At 41.6% G+C, this 17,975-nt stretch overlaps 1 protein-coding gene across 1 annotated transcript; it reads left to right on the top strand.

Annotated features, from left to right (window-relative positions):
* The first annotated feature begins 2,223 nt into the window (after positions 1 to 2,223).
* LOC306789488 (transferrin receptor protein 1-like) lies at positions 2,224 to 17,136 on the top strand. The gene is made up of 17 exons (XM_079285458.1): positions 2,224 to 2,355; positions 7,931 to 7,975; positions 9,677 to 9,914; positions 10,544 to 10,727; positions 10,851 to 11,076; positions 11,161 to 11,283; positions 11,401 to 11,496; positions 11,987 to 12,126; positions 12,265 to 12,416; positions 12,531 to 12,650; positions 12,919 to 13,004; positions 13,114 to 13,177; positions 13,260 to 13,327; positions 13,432 to 13,499; positions 13,597 to 13,927; positions 14,178 to 14,330; positions 14,480 to 17,136. Exons 2-17 carry the CDS (start codon positions 7,943 to 7,945, stop codon positions 14,720 to 14,722), a joined length of 2,325 nt encoding a protein of 774 aa, XP_079141584.1. The 5' UTR covers positions 2,224 to 2,355; positions 7,931 to 7,942; the 3' UTR covers positions 14,723 to 17,136.
* Positions 17,137 to 17,975: the final 839 nt, after the last annotated feature.

Genomic DNA, 17,975 nt, shown 5'->3' with positions numbered 1-17,975 from the left:
GGTATTTGTTTGAAAAAGCGGATGTTTTCACCGATAAGGAGGGAACTAAGGTGTTGCATGAGGTGTTTCTTAATCATTTCAGCACTGTTGGTTTGGTCTTGCAGCCTCCTGGTTCTGTGTGTGCATACTGTACATGTGTTTCTTAAAAAATTTAAATAAATCCCAGACATCTCCAGTGAAAGTCCAGGACCACCTCCACCTTGCAATATTATTATTATAGTTTTTTTCCTGAGAAAACCTTTCCTGTACTGTTTTCGCACAGTTGGAGGATTGTAATGGTGCCATTAGTGGCACTATTAGCATTTGTTAGCTCGCTGTGCTGTTCCCCTCTCACGTGTCTGACTCAGAGGTAACAATTCAAACAAACAGCACAGGCTAAGGAGCTATCATTACCTGTTGCTTGACACCAGCCAGTTGTCAAGTCATGACACAGACAAAGGAGACGATTCAATCTGCTGACAGTCTCTATGGCGACTTTGCATTCTTGGAGTGGTGACTGCAGGAAACTACAACAACGACTTTCTGTGAAAAATGCAGTTGAACTTTCAGAACTCTAAATCTTTGAATGTGAGACCGCTGTTTCTAAGAGAAGACCGAAATAAATTCCTATCATGTCCACCGTTTTGTTCAGCAGGAGATATACTGCAACTTTATTGGGCACGAACATGCGTGTTCTAAAAACCAGTGGACTTCAGAATCAGTGAAACAGTTTGCACATAGAAGCAATTTGTCTTGGTGGTTTGGTGCATAACAATCACTTCAGTGCAAAAAGTCAAGAAAGATAAAATATCTTTTAAAATGTAAAAATATATCTGTTTTTTTAAGTGGAAGCGCTGTAGAGTTTGTGCAGGAATGTGCAAAGTTCACAGTATAAAGTAAGATTTAAGGTGATTGTTGTTGTATATAGTTACCTGGAAATGAATGATTCTCACATCAGCTCCGTTTTATGTCACTTGACATTTAAAAGCAATGATTTGGGAAAATTATACTGTGGGAAAATTATTAAAATCTGAGCTCAGACCTCCCAATGACTAGTTTGCACTAAACATACACCAGCAGCCTGGCAGCAGGCATAAACATGTCATTACTGAAGACCCAAAAGAGCAATTATAGGGACAGTAACACAACCTTATAAAGGCTGTTTTGGTTCAAGAATCAATAGTTAAAAGTGAAGGTAAATAAATGTGATTGCAAAACCAGCTGTAAAAAAAAAAAAAGGAACCAAGTTTACAAAGATTCACAAATAATTTACCAACACTGGCGTCTGCTTCAGTCGTGCCCACCACCAATGCCCAATCCCAGGAGCTCTTGATTTGTCAACCCTGTCTGTATGGACATAACAGTGCGTTTTTCTGTTGAATAAAGGCCAATCAGACTACGTCTGCCCTCGCACTAAATCATTTACCAGAGTTGGCTCATGTGTATATTAGAAAAAGGAGCCGAAATGGCCCCAGACAATTTAACTGAAAAAACAAATCTGTGCGTCTGACTTAGTCAGCACACTGACCAAACTAAATAGGCCTGCACTCCCTTTACTTTCCTAGAGCTGATATTTTCACAGCTGCAGCATAAAGAAAGCACTATTTTGTGGACTGCAAGGTCTGAAAAGTTACCAGTCCTCGGCACACTGGTGTTATGTTTGTTCTCATTTCAAAGTGAGCGGCAGGTGGGAGTCGTCGATTTGTCTGTGACACACTGGGGTTCATTCAAGGTGATCCTTGACTGAGGTGACCCCTAGGCTTCCAAACTAAAATACTGGTGCGGTTATTTATATTGGAACTAAAAAAAGCTAGTCTACAATATGCAACATGAACGGTGAATGTCTCATTATTTTTAGGATGCATCTCTCCTGGTATGGCTATTATATTCATAAAGGCCTTATGGACTATTATTCTCCTATGGGCACATTTAAGAGAAGCCATCGAATAAATATAGTGGAGTCCAAAGCGCACTTTTCCCTTAAAAATTAAAGTTATATTAAAGACTGGGTTATATAATTACCTTACTTCTCCATTAAAATGAGTGCAAACATATGTGGAAAGAAAAAGAGACGTGACATGTATAGAAACCATACTGAAAGTGTCAAAAAGCACATGGAGCCCTCATGCATCAACAAACCGGTAGGAGGTCACACAGGATTTCGCGATTCGTTTGCCGCGGTTACAAGGCAATGCAGGAAGTGACGTTCAAGCTACGCCTAGTAAGCACCTGCCAATCCGATAGGTATAACTGGGAAGAAGCATGGTCAAGAGCACCGGCTGATCCACACCAGATACCAAGAAAGCAGCAAAGGGGAGCAAGCTCGTGTCAAGAGCTGTCACAGAAGAAGTCTTTTTGAGCTGTGTGGAAGAACAGGTGAGAGTTTTATCCGACCAATAACGTTAGCTGCTAATGTTAGCTAGTTCAAACCGAGCCGGAGGAGCTTATTGTACTGAAATATATAACGCTAACAGAACAATACTCCGTCTGCGGAAGGACATCAGCCTTTGTGTTTCTTTTGCGAGTGTGTTTAACAAATACCCAATACACTGCATGTGTTACCCTTTGCACGCTAACGTGGACGCGTCCGACCACGTTTTAATTACGAAAGCTTAACGTCACAGCAGCGGAAAGCGGTTACGCCACATGTCCCTTGTTGTGTTGAAACATGTCTCCTCTCTTCTTCATCACATATATACTGTAGTTATGAACCGTTATTCACAGTGTTGGTTGCCAATGCAGCGAGGGGCGCCATCACGAGCCGGTAGTCACGTTCAAGCGAGCCCTGCTGAGCTGAACACGAGCTGGTGTCAGATCCTTGAATGACGCTTGTTCGTGGGTCACCCTGTCAGGCGGTAGACATTACACTGTCCCTGTTTACTGACCTTGACAGACAGCAATAGGCTGCTGCATAGATAAGCTATCTTTACTACAAAATGCATAGCTGTAATCTCACGTCTGGAGTTTTTAAAAAAATAATCCAACCTTGCCTGTGCATATTTGAATATTGACTATAGTTTTTTCAACATATGGTAGAACTGGAGCTGTATTTGTTTCTGGAGGAGTTGTCCCGAAGGCGGTATCATGTGATATCTAGTCTATTTCAACACAGACTAGCAGCAGGTTAACTTGAGCCTTCCTGTCTTAAATAAAATAAACAATTTGTTCATGTTACTGATTGAAATTGTTAATGATTTAAAGTCACAAACACCGTAGAAGTATATCTCATAATTTGGGATGGAAGTGTTAAGAACAGGCCTGGCTGTAGTGGTATAAGTCATTTGAGTGGCTCTTTTCCTGCCTCAAATTTTAAAAGTGTGTACCTGATAAACACCCTGGTGATATCTGGTGGGAGGCCTGTGTGCACAGGAGGTAGGACCACTACTGTCAAATTGTACCGAAACCTGCATTCTAGTTTAAAAAAAAGCTGCACTAGCTCGTCTTCCCCTCTGCATAGAATGAAACTACATCCTGTCTTGCAGCTCATGTCTATATTTCAGAATGTGCTGCTCTTTTTTTTATTTTTTTATTTTTATTTTTTAAGAATACTTGTGCAGGCCCAATACTTTGGGATTTGTCCTGCCTCACTGTTCTACTTCTGGCTCATCAGCTGCTTGGAGCTTTCCCCCCAGTGTGACTCTCACATGATGTGCCAGAGCACAATGACTCCTCTCCTGCTGCCCCTGTTCTCATTTTCTCACCCTCTTTCTTTCCCACACCTTACTGTGTCCTCCCCTGTGCCCTTTGTTCACGTGACAAAGTTGGAAACAGTGGATGAGACCAGTCTGATGTAGTTTAAAATTTTTTTTTTCAATGTTAATGATTACTGGGGATTTTAACCAGAGAGTTTTATTTAAAAAAGTCTTTGAAAATATCTTCTACTGGTTTGCACATATCTATACTTGCGCTTGTGTTAAGCCGTATAATTGTGACTTTGTGAAGTGTGTATTCTACAAGGTAAACGGCATATTGGTTAAACGATGGACTTGACGTGGTTCTGTAAATTTTAATGTAAGTTTAGCCTGTCTACTGCAGGTTGTTATATTTCCTATGAAGACTATTATTAACGTGTAACCCCCAACCCAATGTAATCATTTTTAACAGCTAAAATCTGTCTACATTATTTATACATACTGTAATCTCGTGCTATACATCGTTGCAGACTGTATTCTGTTAAAAAAAAAACACACTTTGCTTTAAAACATTGCTATTTCCTGATGCTTTGTTCGTGTTTCCAGTTAAGGCTCAACCACTAGTTGGACAGAGTTTTCACTTAATTGTATGCTACCGGGATATGAGGCGCCTAGAATACTCGACTCTCTTACTGTAACAAGAGGAAGTCCACGAGGCTCTTCTTGGAATGATGGAGTGAGAAAATCTCGTTCTACGGTTTTATGACATGTGACAACAGACTGTTCTTGCGGGAGTTGAAATGCTCCCTCAATGAGAGGTTAGTAGGCAGTTTGTTTTCCAACAACAGCTGACTATACACTTAACTCAAACACAGAAGGTGTATTAAGAGCCGGATTATTTGCTGATGGCAAAGCCCTTTAGACAAATAGGCCAGGTCTTTAACACTACGATGATAGTTATCATCGTTATGGCAAATGCATTTATGGTTGCACTGCCTAGTAATAATCATGTAATGTTGTTAAGGTGTAACTTAAGTTGTTGCTCAAGTATAGTGATCATTGGTAAATGATCACGTCAGCATTATAAAATGACTACATTGTCTGCTTGCTAACTGGAGTTGCGTGCGTGTTAGCTAAAGTTAATTTAGTGAAAGATTCAATTCTTCGGTAATTGTGTAAAGGGCTGTTTCACCGCCGACCTCTTCCTCCCCCTCTCAACGACCCGTCACAGAGTTCACAATAGTTCTGTTGTAACGTGAGACCAAAAGTCTTCTTGCCACAGCTTCCATAACCCACTTTTTATGAAGCTATTGCTACTTTTTTCAAAGGGATTTGATCCTAGATGTTCACCTTTCAGACACTGATGTTAATCTGCCTGCAGTCCTTCAAGTTAAATAAATGTTCAAGTTTAACTTTTTTAATTAGAAACTATTTCCAGTCTCTTGCATGTTTTTTGCAAAGTTTTATTTTCTTTCATGCGATGTGCGTTATTTTGGAGACAGAACGGCGGGTTGTTTCACACCTTTATGTTTTTTAATTAACTGCTTGCACGATCATAGGCCGTGCTCCTTTAGCGTTAATGTCTAACAGGTTATGCCTGCAAGTGTCGTTCCCAGAAGGGCGTGACTCCAGTCTGCTCTCACTATCTCGTTTGCACACACTTTGCTAAAAATTTGTCAATGGAGATAAAAAGTCGTGGTTCAGAGAATGCTACAAGCAAAGTGACTCCTTTTTTAAAGGACATTTGTTCAGAGTCTTGTTTGTGCCTATTTATTCTTGATTTGCCTTCTGTTTTACATTGCTAATATCCATAGGTCTCAACTGAAAAAGTGGCTAATCTGATTAAAGTATTCGGGCCCGGTATGTTTGGTATGTAAGATTAGTCATCACTCTACCCACCTTAGAGAGCAATTGGCTTCACAAAGCAGCTAAGCCTGTTCTGATACTATTTTAGAAGTGCATATCTGTCAAGTGTCACGGTTGCGTGCAAAGCAGGCCATGAAAAAGAACAATGCGAGGCTGCTCTTTTTGTTATTATTATTTTGTGACCCGTAGGCGTAATGTACTTGGTTGTATCACCCTCAAGGTTGAAGAAGTGAAGGGAGTCCCGGGGTTGTCTGAGGCCGTCCCATGTTCTAAAGTTAGCTGCACTAAATATAACGTTGGCAGAGCGAAGTTATTGTGCTGCATTGTTCCACACATGGCTGCACCCTCATTTTTGCTTCATTGTCGTACACTTGAAGTACACTGTTAGGTTTTTATCCGTGCTGTTGGGAGTTCAGCAAGGCCATGTTTTGACGCTGCAAGTTAGTGCGAGCCTGACTGATTGTTTGTCTCGCTTTTGTGCATTTACCCACACGGCTCTCCTCACGCAATGTGCCGTCTGGGATCTCTTTCCTGGAGAGCATGTAAATTGGTCTGGAGGGATCATTAAGAGTTTCTTTCTCCGCCTTTTGGCTGCTCGCCACACATCAATCTCTCGGGCAAGCTCGGCATCGTTTTGTCGTTTTTCGGTTTACTTTTGTTTCATTACAGAAGAAACTGAACAGATGGTGCACAAATAAAGTTGTTGGTATGTTTTGAGCATGTTTTGAATATGTTTTGAATATGTGGTTTCTAGCAGAGTCTACTCTCAACAATGTTTTCAGTGTTTTTATTTGGTCCGAAGTTCAGTAAGTGTGGCAATGGTTAAGGCCATATAATTCTCTACTACAGGGCTTGATAAGACCGGGGTTGTTTGAAAGGTTTTGGTCTGTTTTGTTCTTTAATTAAAGGTCAGACAGGATAGAAGAGGTCATGATTGTTTTCTGTCAAAGAGTCCAGAATGCACCTTGTTGCTGAGATAAGAATTGGGGAAAGAGTTGCTTTGCTTATGGATTAAGAAGTTAGTTGGTTGAAGGTGAAACTGAAACACTGCTCTCTTTAAATGGATTTTTTTTTAATTAAAAAAAAAAAAAATTTTAAAAGAGGGTTTTGCGGTCATGTCTACTACAAACATTTTGCAAATGACTTGACTGCATAATGTCTCATTTGGTTTGCACTCATTGCGGTGTAAAGGGATGCTGCAGGCTGCGTCTCCTCTCCAGTGCATATTTTCGGCGGTCGCCAATTAATCGGAGCAGATGAGATGCTTTACAAACGGTCTATCGGTGGGACTGGGCTCCGATAGAGGCCGTTTTACATAGAGGCTCCTTACTCAATATGGGGTCCACTTTTGCGGAAAATATCTGTGTTCATGTGATTAACTCCCAATGATAATCTCAGCAACTGTTTCAATCCATCTCTTTGTCCACAATGCAAGACAGGCAGACCGGGAGGAAATCAAAGAAATTATTCAGCCGTGACTTTAACGTGTTCCGTTTTCCACATATTCCATCCCAAACGTCATGTGCTGAACGGTTGGGGACAAATGCACATAGGGGTACACAACTAATACATACATTGTATTTGGTTACCTTAGTTATTGGCAAATACAGTGAATCGGGCTCAGTAGTTCATTGGATTGACAAAGTGTCACTGGTGACACTCAAACAGCAGTAAGAGACCAGGAAGTGAGTATGCAGTGTCAAATATCGGTCAATCAATTTTCACTGAGTGGTGAGGAATTCTAGACTGTAGCATTGTCTCTCTTACACCTTAATGTGCATTCATAATATATGTGGTTATTCATCTGATGTGTATATAATGTGTAATAAGAACTGTGCAGAAAAGCATGAGATATGACTGCAAAGAGATACCGTTTGACCCGTCTCAGCCCCGTGTGCTGCTGAAGCATCATACATAATCTCCCCTGAGGGTGATCGCATGCATGGCTCTTATTCCACTGATGGTGCAATACAATAGTTACGAAAATATACAGCTGACCTGGGTTTCGGGTCTTGTTACTCTGTTAAATTGAAACCTTGCTTTGATTGGCTCTTATTTTGAGTCCAAGCTAGTTATGCTGTTGTATTCTACTGGCGGTGGAGTTCACATGGAGGCACGGAGTCTGTGCTGGACACTGGCCTTTTGTGCCGCGGAACAGTGCTGCCTTTCAAGTGCGCAGCAAAGGAAACCCCTGTGGATGTTTGGACAAGAGGTGGGACGTGTTCTTTGGACACTCCATTATTCCCACAAGTGAAACGGTATCGCACTGGATAGAAATAAAAACTTGAATTCCATGTAAAATCTATCTTTCCAGTATAATCTCTTGTAGACTTGAAAAATGGATGGTTGAAATAGGTATTTTATTTATACCCTTTTCATTTACAGGGAATTTAAAACTCATTCCATCTTCAGGCCGGATGCTTCACTTATACTTCCCTTGTTTCCCTTTTTAGACTGAAGCAGCAATGGACCAGGCAAGGTCAACGATATCCAAAATTGTGAGTATTACAACCTAAATCCTCGAATAACGAGCTTTGATCTGAGAAATTATCTTTCCATTATTGCCTCTTCTCAAATGAGTAATAACTGCACTTGTTGCACAATTGAATGTTCTTTCATCTTGGGAACAAATAATTACTTTTACATTTTATCAACACCATGCTGAATGATATTTAGGCAGTGTGACATGAGAATATTTTCAGTGCAATTAATGTTATTGTATGTATGTATGTATGTATGTACTGTGAATTAATCTTGACTAAGATTAGTGATGGGAATATGTTCTAATCACTGCAAGGGACAACAACTTTAAGAGTTATAGTTAATATGAATTATTGCTTCTTTACACAGCCTCATGTGCTATTTTATAAAGTCGAAATCATCCCTACAATAGGTACAGTAACATTAATCAATACATATGAAACCAGTGGGCAACAAACTGAACTTACACCTGACGTCTATCACGGAAGGTTTAAGGATATTGAAAATGAGCACTACGCAGTCCTGGTTCCACCAATGGTGAACTACTTCCTGTCAGATTTGATCAAAAGGACAAAATGTAAACCAGTCAACGTTACATTTATTTTCTCTTACCCAGCACAACCCGTTTGTGCATTTGTCACAACAATTTTTCAAAATGACTTTACTTTAATAATTGCGTAAAAGGAAACCAACCGGGAGTAGTTCTCAATTTTCTTCTTGGCAGTTCGTTGCAGGAGGAGATCTCCTGCGTAGTGCTCATTATCGGTCGTCTTTCATCCTCCTTTTAGCTCTCCGACAGCAACGTCTGTAAGTTCATTTTGTTATACACTTGTTTGACATTTTATACATGTTATTTATGAACGATTTTTAATCGTTATTGGCACATGACATGGTTGTGCTTTCTTAGATGAAAACCTAACTATGACGGAGAAAGAAAAAGTAATCAGCGTTTCATAGGTCTGACCAAAATATCAAAAAAAGCACAAAATATTTTTTTTAAAGTTTTTTTGTTTGCAATATGTATAGTAAGCATATCATTTTCTTATCGCTACTGAGAATTTAACAAACATAAAAACATGACTGAGAGAGGTTTGCAGTTTTTTAAGGTGTAAATTTCAGATTGCATCTATTACACATGCATGAAAACAACCAAAGTTTTCTGCTACCGGCAGCAACAGTGGCTCCAAACTCGCAAAATGTCTGTTTTTTTTTTTTGTTGTTTTTAAACCTAAACTCTTCCAAACAGCAGACACTGCTCCCCTCTTGGGCACAGACTCTATCGGTGCAGCTCCGGTCTGTCTTTTCATCCTGCGTCGCCCTGTTCTGTTCTTTAATGTAACGTTACTGTAGCTAGCGAGCTGTACCCAGCATGGCGTTGGGCGGTGAAATTTTATAAATGTACAATTTTTTGTTTTACAAATTGCTTGTGTCACAAACTGTTGTGTCGTGGTCTTTTGCCCTGTTAAAGAGCGTTAGTTGTGGGTTATTAATTGTTTCCTTATAACCATGACTGTCAATACACTTAAGATAACGAGTTCAAACTGTAGTGCTCATAGCGGCGAACAATATATTTAGCTGCCTGTTGAAGAGTTACAGCAGTTGTTTCGGCTGTGTGTATGACGGTGTGTGTGTGTGAAAAATTAATATACGGGAAATTGAAACCGGTATACCGCCCACCACTACTCTCAGCGCTATAAAGCATCGTTCTGTCGTTGCAGTTTAACGGGGAGCCGCACTCCTACACACGTTTCAACCTGACCCAGAACATGGAAGGCGACAACAGCCAGGTGGAGATGAAGCTGTCGTCCGAAATGGACGAGGAGGTCGGGGGAAACGGCGTGGGAGAACACCTCAATCAGAACTCCAACAACAAACCCTCCGTGGCTCACAACCTCGGACGCAAACCAAAGAACCTCTGCTTCATGGCCGCCGCCACCCTCCTCATCTTCATCATCGGTGAGAGTGAAGGGGCTGTGTGTTTTTATATTTAGTTTGCATAAAATAACGTGGTGTCCCTTAAGTATCAATCTTAGGACTACTGCTTTGAATCTGTTATGATGGTGGCACCAGTGAACTCAGCAGCTCTTCTACCCATGCTGATGACTCACTTTAGAGACACGCTGACATGTACAGTTCAACCACAAACTCAGTTGTAGGTTACATCTCAGGAAAATAAACAGATTTTTCTAAGACTTGCCCTGAGCATCCTTGAGGCTCATGTAGGGGATGTCCCAAAATCTTCTCTTTTTATTTTTATTTTTTTTATCAGAAAAACTATAGCGGAAGGTTGACTGTGTCCCTCTCTGAGCAACAAAGAGACTAAAGGTGCTTATATCCAGAATTCAGGCTTTGGCTTGTAGTCTTTGATTCAATGAAATGTAATTGACTGGATGTGTGAAGAAGTAGTATGTGAGGTCTACATGTCATACTGTACAATACTGTCATGATCAGGTGGTGGTATAGCATTTAAATAATGCTGACTGTGTGGTTTAGACAGTAACTTGATGCCTCTAGTCTGTCCTTGGATGTGTACTGCCCTTCTGCCCCTGGTTGCGCCTCTTATTTAAAACCACTGCTACCTACAGGGTACATGATTGGCTACCTGGTTCATCGTAAGAAGGACATGGCTCCCACCTGTGAGGCCTCTAAGGACCCTATAATTGAATCTGTTGTCTACGAGACTGGTGCTGCCCCCCTCATGGACTGGGACGATGTCAAAAAGCTCCTCGCTCAGAAACTTACTGCAGCCAAATTTGAACCGGTCTTCAGGTAAATCTATAAGCCGCACACAAAATGTCTATTTGTATTATAATTTTAAAAAGTCAGTCATTGTTTCCAGTTTCCTTGTCTCCTTGTTCTTTCCCCCTCACGTTGTCGTTCCTTCTCTCCTAGTGAGTTTTCTAGCGTCAACCACCGGGCTGGTTCTCCAGGTGACGAGTCTCTGGCGAACAAGGTGCTCAACAAGTTCAAAGAGTACGGCATGAAGACCTGGACCGATGAGCACTTTGTGAAGGTCCAGGACCCCCCAGCTTCTGGCTCCAACAGATTTGTGTTCAAGAACGGGAGGGACGAGCGTCCGGAGGGATTCCTCTCCTACAGTGCCAATGGAACAGTGAAGGTAATCTAAAAGCTAAAGTAGAGAGAACTTTTTTGTATTATTTAGAGGACAATGCAGTTTATTTATTATATTAATTTGTTCCAGGGTGCCGTCTCGTATGCGTTTTACGGGCAGGAAAGGGACTTCAAGTTGCTGCTGGAAAAGAGCATCAACCTGACTGACCGGGTCATGTTGGTCCGTGCGGGGCGGATCAGCTTTGCTGAGAAGGTGGGTGGTTCAGTGTGACTTTTATATCACTGTAAACTTTCTTCTTTCCTGAATCACTCTGAAATATGTGATTTTGCTGTTGGTGACAACATACATTTTATTCTTTTTTGCTTGTAGGTAGCCAATGCTGCCAAAATGGGTGCCTCTGCTGTGTTGATCTACCAAGACCCTGTTGATTACCCTATTGGAGACTCCACTCAGCTCTATGGACATGTGAGTGTTGACAGTTTAGAAGCAACATGTTGGAGAATGAAGCCCACGAGTTCAGTGTACTGATGATGATTAATCAGTGGTTCTGTTTGTATTTTGTGGTCGACTGGCTTTGACATTCGTTCATTAGTGGAGGCTAGGGCTGCCTCCAAAACCTGTTTCTAAAGGAGTTATTTGTTCTGCTAGCAGTTCGTGAGAAATAAGGGCGTGAGATTCCCATAAAATTATTGGCAGCCTCACAATTGTTCTTTCTGTCGTCACACCTTTGCGCCGAAGTCAGAGTTGTGCTCTTAATTAAACACGCCGGTCGGGTATAAGCGTTTAGATTTAAAATGAAAAAGATTACAAAACATCTAGACGTTTGAGAGTAAGGCTGCTGGGGAGATTAGTTCGGAACACAAAAGCCTTCAACGGGTCTCTGTTGAATCATAGCTGGATGCAAACTTGACTAAACTTTCCATCTAACCTTCTTCTGTGTCTTATGTCTCCACAGGTCCACATGGGTTCAGGGGATCCTTACACCCCCGGCTTCCCCTCCTTCAATCACACCCAGTTTCCACCCGTCCAGTCCTCAGGCCTGCCTAAGATCCTGGCTCAGACCATCACAGCAGGCATGGCTATCAACATTCGGAAGTAAGGCTCACATTCGCTGTGGACACACTGAAACGATGTACTTTAATATTACATATTCCTTTTGCGCTGTGATAGTTTACTAGGGTTGACTTTGAAGCGGCGTACAAAGTGTTAATATGTATTGTCTGCATCCTACAGGCAGCTGGGGGGGCAGAGTGAACCCGGAGGATGGGGAGGCAGCTTCAAGCTGGGCGACGAGAGCGACAGCATTACTGTCGAGGTCAACAACGTTCTTACAGAGAAAAAGATCAACAATGTCTTTGGGGTCATCCAAGGCTTTGTGGATGCAGGTAAAAGGAGTTAATTTACAAACGGAGATGCTGTGATCAGGAAGTCTCTACACAGACTTCCTGAAAATGAGTAATTGACACTGAATGTCTTCTTTCATTCTTTTGTAATTGTAGATCGGTATGTGGTTATCGGCGCTCAGAGGGATGCATGGGGTGCAGGTTTTGCTGCATCGACCGTCGGCACCAGCGTCCTTGCTGAGTTGGCGCGTTCCATCTCGGATATGGTGAAGAATGGTACGTTTTTAATGTGGACTGGTGCAGAATGGTACGTTTTTAATGTGGACTTGTGAAGAATGGTACGTTTTTAATGTGGAATGGTGAAGACTGGTACGTTTTTAATGTGGAATGGTGAAGAATGGCTCTACACTTCCCATTAGATCCTACAGTAACTATTTAGTAGCTGAAGAAGAAAAGTCAGGATATGTTTGGTCAAAATGTAATATCTCTCATGTAGTGAGGGCGCTGCTTCTTCTGTTAATGTATTTCATCATCTTCTTGTCAGATGGGTTCAAACCGAGGAGGAGCATCGTGTTTGCCAGCTGGAGCGCTGGAGAATATGGGAGTGTTGGCGCCACCGAGTGGTTGGAGGTGAGAAAGATTTCCCCCGCTGCAGTTTTCTTAATGGGCATCTTTGATGCTGTAATAATACTGATTGGTGTTAAGACTCTAACTGAATTTTGTTTTTTTTTATATCCAGGGATATCTTTCCTCTCTGAGCATGAAAGCCTTCTCCTACATCAACCTGGATGGCGTTGTAACAGGTATTTACTTCAGGATTTCAGGCTATTAAATGCTTCCAATATGTGATTTTCAGAATGACTAAATATGAGCCTTGTTTTCCAGGTCAGACAGGATTTAAAGTGGCAGCCAGTCCCTTGATGCACAGCCTGATCGAGGGCACTATGAAAGAGGTGCAATTAATACAAGCCTGCCGTATTGTCATGATTTAAATACTATTATCAAGTTTGCTTGATGAGCGTTAAGATATAATGTACATCTGCAAATGTCTCCTCAGGTGAACTCTCCAGACAAGGCTGGGACACTCTTCTCCCAATTTGCAAAGCTCAACTTTGAGTTGAATGTGTAAGTGGGACCAGGCTGTTGATCCTGTCAATGTGTACACATCGCCGTGACGTCCGTGCCGTTTCCTCATCATCTCGCATGTTTGTTTATTTTCCAGGTTGGAGCCTTTTAAGTCGGATAATGCTGCTTATCCTTTCCTTGCCTTCTCTGGCATTCCCTCAGTCTCCTTTGGATTCACCTCCGATAACTCGGCTCTCCCCTCTCGGAACTACCCGTACTCTGGCACAATGCTGGACACCCGGGAGAAACTGAACCAGGCCACGGGCAACCGGGTCACTCAGCTGGCCGAGATAGCGACCCGGTTCGCAGGTCACATGGCGCTGAGGCTGGTGCACGATCATCTGCTGCGGATGGACGTGATGAAGTACAACAATATTATCCGCGGCAAAGTGTCTCAGATAAACGGCAAAGTCTTTGCTATTAGGCAGGTGAGTGTCCTGTTTTCTTGCTGACATGGATTGAACCAGCTGACTTGGCTATTTGGGTTGTTACCTTTTTATTTTGTATTTCACTCTACCTTCAAATTCACTTTGTAAAGTAGCCGAGTTACCGGTTTCTATTGCCTTTTTTTTTGTCTAATTGCGGCTTTGATTGTGTAACCCTAATGTGTCCAAAAGATGCACATCTGTATAGTTCTGTTGATTCAGAATACCAAATGGATGCTCTGTGTGCTTTCAGAGGGAGCTGTTGCCCAAGGCCCTCACAGTGAAGTGGTTAATCTTGGCCTCTGGCTCCTACAGCCGCTCCTCTCGCAAGCTGGTGGAAGACATCCAGAACAGTGACCTGGAGGACATCGAGATGTGCCGCATCCTCAATGACCGCATAATGACGGTGAGACCCAGACTAGACGAGTTCACAAACAACGTTATTGCTCCTGTTCAGCGCCTAACGTGTCTTTGCTTAAACAACAATACCAGTGACTTTAAAGAAAGCATCGCAGATGTCCCTCTTTCATCGTCCCGTTGGTCTCGTTTCTGTAGGTGGAAAGGAACTTCCTGTCCCCCTATGTGTCTCCCAGAGAGAGCCCTTACCGCCACGTCCTGCTGGGCTCCGGGCCTCACACTCTCGATGCTCTGTTGAACCACCTCGACGACTTCAAGGCCGACAACCCCGACGCAGACGTCGACCTGTTCCGCAACCAGTTTGCCCTGGCGACCTGGACAGTTCAGGGCTGTGCCAACTCGCTAGCAGGGAACATCTGGTCTCTGGATAATGAAATCTAAAAGAAGTAATTCCTCTCCCTTGTTCATGCCCTCTTATCACAGCTGGCAGTCACAGATGCACAGCTTTTCTTTTTTTTTTTTTTCTCCAAGGAAATTATAAAATTGGGACCGTAACTAAACGGATACCAAATTTCACGGTAATCGCCTCAAACATTTGAGCGATGAGCTCATCGCCATTCTTTGTGAAACTCTCCAAAAAGCCAAACATTAATTCTAAAAATGTACTTCCGCCTTATGCCTTAACTAGAAAGTCTAAAGGGTCATTTACTTTTTCCCCCTTCACCTTTTCGGGAAGATGTGTTTTTTTTTAACATGTGGCATTTAAATCTGACATTCTGAATACTTTGGTGCGAGTAACGACTACCTTCAGATGCCCATGACATGTGGCGGTACTTCTTGAATTGGCGTTACCTCATGAAAGCGTTCTTCAGCACAGTATCATCAGGTCATAGTCACAGGACCGGCTGTGTTTGCCAGCTCGGAGATGAATACAACTCAAATGGCCAGCATATAAGCTAAAGGCTTTCCAACTGTTTACCACAATTATTACAATCAAAAGCTGCAGGTATTTCCACTGCTGCCGGAGCCTCGCGTTCAAACCTGAGCTGGTTAGTATTGGTAGCTATAATTTCATACTGTGCTGAAATCGGCTGCTCAACTAAAGTTGCTGAAAAAGACCGAAAATATGTTAAAGATAAGTTACGTTGCGCCGAACAAATCTTGGACAGTCTGCTGTTGTAACTTGCCGTCACTTAACACTCGTGCTGCATTGATCTTTTAGAAAAGTCCTAAATAATAACAAATAAATCAGAATGTCTTTATTACCTGAATCCTCTGCCTGCTGACATGAGGGCAAACCTCTGCAGGCCTTTAAAAACCCAAGGGAGAAGGTCTCCGACCACCTGGCACTGAAAACCGTACGTCTATTTATTGTGTTATTTATTTATCAGTGGCAGGGTTCACTATAAATATTTTTTTATTGCCTTTTTATAAAAAAATGAGTGTATAATTATCGGGAGCAGTGCCTTCCATAGTTATGACAGTTATACTGTCGAAATGACAAGAGCAGCATCTGCTTAACAGAGGCGTACATGTCGACTGACGGCCAGGAACGAGCACTGAACAAACCGGCTCCTCTCAGAACGCTGCACTACTGACACTGGATTGGTCTTTAAAACAAGGCCAGCTCACATATCACACCTCTGGCTGTCGGTGCTGGTCCCTTGGCGCATGTACGCCTCTCGTCCTGACATTATCGGCTGCAGTGTCTTCCATAATGTGAAAAAGAAGAAGGTAGTTTTTGCCTACCAGTGTTTGTCCGTATCGGAGGCAGTGCCCTCCATATTTCACTGTAGGAATGGATGTTTTTTATTATCGGGGACAGTGTTTCCCATAATGTTTGTGTATATACAGTAGAGTGCTACTCAATGCACATGGTGTCTGCATCTTTAGACCCCTTCAATGATGTTTCCTTGCTTCAGTAGTTTCTTCTTGTGAAAAGGTTTCACATCAGCTCCGTCCGTCTCCTTAGTACGCTGTCTTTAAGTTGTTCTGGGTTTCTTTGTGAGCGGTTTTCTCATTTTAATAAGACTTGATCATTTTTTTTTTCTCATGATATGAAAAGTCTTTGCTTTAAAGAGAAGATTGTTACGAACACGTTTGGGACCACAGGTTACAGCGGTGTGGTCCTCCGTTTCCAGAACAGATCACCACAGTCGGTGTGGAAGTGAACTCTAGCTTTTCTTTTGATGAGTTTCTTCTTTGTTTTGATGCGTTCTTTGTTAAGAGATTTCCTTGTGCCTTTGTTTCATAACTGTTTCTACATACAGTGCTTAAAGAGGGTTTGGACGACATGCATTTGGCTTGTTTTGTTTTGACATGTCTGTATTTTTTTTTTTGTTCCCTCCTGTTATCGGCTTGAGTTACTGGTTTAAACACCGTGAGATCTATTCACAGGAATAATGAAAGTGATAAATTTATGTAAATAGGGTTTCAAAAGTACACACTGAATGTTGTAGTAGTTAACGATGTCCTCCTTTAGCAAATCTGCTATGCCTTTTCATTTACGATATATATATATATTTTTTTTAAATTTGGAAACCACCATGCTTCAGCAGGAAAACCTGCAACGTTGTTTTAGATCGGAGGCCATTTCAAATGATCTATTCTCTTTCATAGTGTGAGTGAACTGACCTGCTGGGCTTTAATGAGGCATGTTCTGGAAATCACATTTATAATATTGCTGAGGATGCAGATTTAGGAATTTGTCGACAAAATTGGGCTTTGGTGGGCTTTCAAGAATTCATTTTGAATTGTTAACACGATGCTTTTCTTTTGTTTTTTTTTCTCCTTAAACTGTATTCAAACTTTCTTAGCTTCACACTATCATTTCTGCAATAAACAATCACATCACAGCTGTTGAGTCGTGGTATGATCATTAGTCCAGATTATCTACAGAGTTTATTTACATTTCGTGACTTATACAAAGCTATAAATTACATTTCAATGTGTCACTAGATCTTAACTTAGTTATTTTTATAAAACCATTGAATTAAATTTTACAATGCTCATTTGGAGATTGATATCTGAATAGCCACACATTCTGAAACAGTCTCTTGGCCTGAGCTGTAAACTGTCATGTAGTTCTACTTACAATGAATAAGAGATGATCAGTGCGAAACACAATTCTGAACTATTTCGTCCCATTATAGTTTTCTTTTTTTTTTTGACAGCAGTCTGCATTACGTTGGTTTTGGTTTACGTGTGTCAGCGAGAGAGAGACTACTTATTGTTCCTTCACCTGGATGTTTAAACCTCATTTCTACAGGTTCATGCATGTGCAGAGTTTGGCTTCTTAAATCAAAGTCGTGTGGACATAGTTATGAGATCACGAATAGCGTGGAAGACGGTCGTGGTTCAGTATGCAACTTACAAAAGTGTGACGAAGAAGCAGGAAGCATGCTGTGGACACAGAGAATGGACTGTTCAGTGAAGTAGGAGACATGTATCAGTTAAACTTTTGAAATAGAGTATTTTAGTATACACAGGCTCTGCACTTTTAAATAAAGGAGTGGATGCAACTTAAGTAGGTAGTGAAACTGTTTTGTTCAAAACAGGGCATTTCTGTGTCTTAAAACGCATCTAGAGGGGATCTTTAATGTTCCTCATTGTTTTTCATCAGATTCCTTTCCAACCCTGGAGAACATATTACGGATTTGGCACAATCTACACTAGTACCAAAACGTTTTCGTGA

Source organism: Melanostigma gelatinosum, assembly GCF_949748355.1.
Source record: "Melanostigma gelatinosum genome assembly, chromosome: 15".
NCBI lineage: Eukaryota > Metazoa > Chordata > Actinopteri > Perciformes > Zoarcidae > Melanostigma > Melanostigma gelatinosum.
This window is presented reverse-complemented; position numbering and strand designations above follow the sequence as displayed.

Excerpts from the sequence above, each read along its gene's own strand:
- LOC306789488 (XM_079285458.1), top strand. The coding sequence starts at position 7,943 with ATGGACCAGGCAAGGTCAACGATATCCAAAATT. Across the intron at positions 11,077-11,160 it reads GTGCCAATGGAACAGTGAAG|GGTGCCGTCTCGTATGCGTT; the intron begins GTAATCTAAAAG and ends AATTTGTTCCAG. Across the intron at positions 12,417-12,530 it reads CCAAGGCTTTGTGGATGCAG|ATCGGTATGTGGTTATCGGC; the intron begins GTAAAAGGAGTT and ends TTGTAATTGTAG.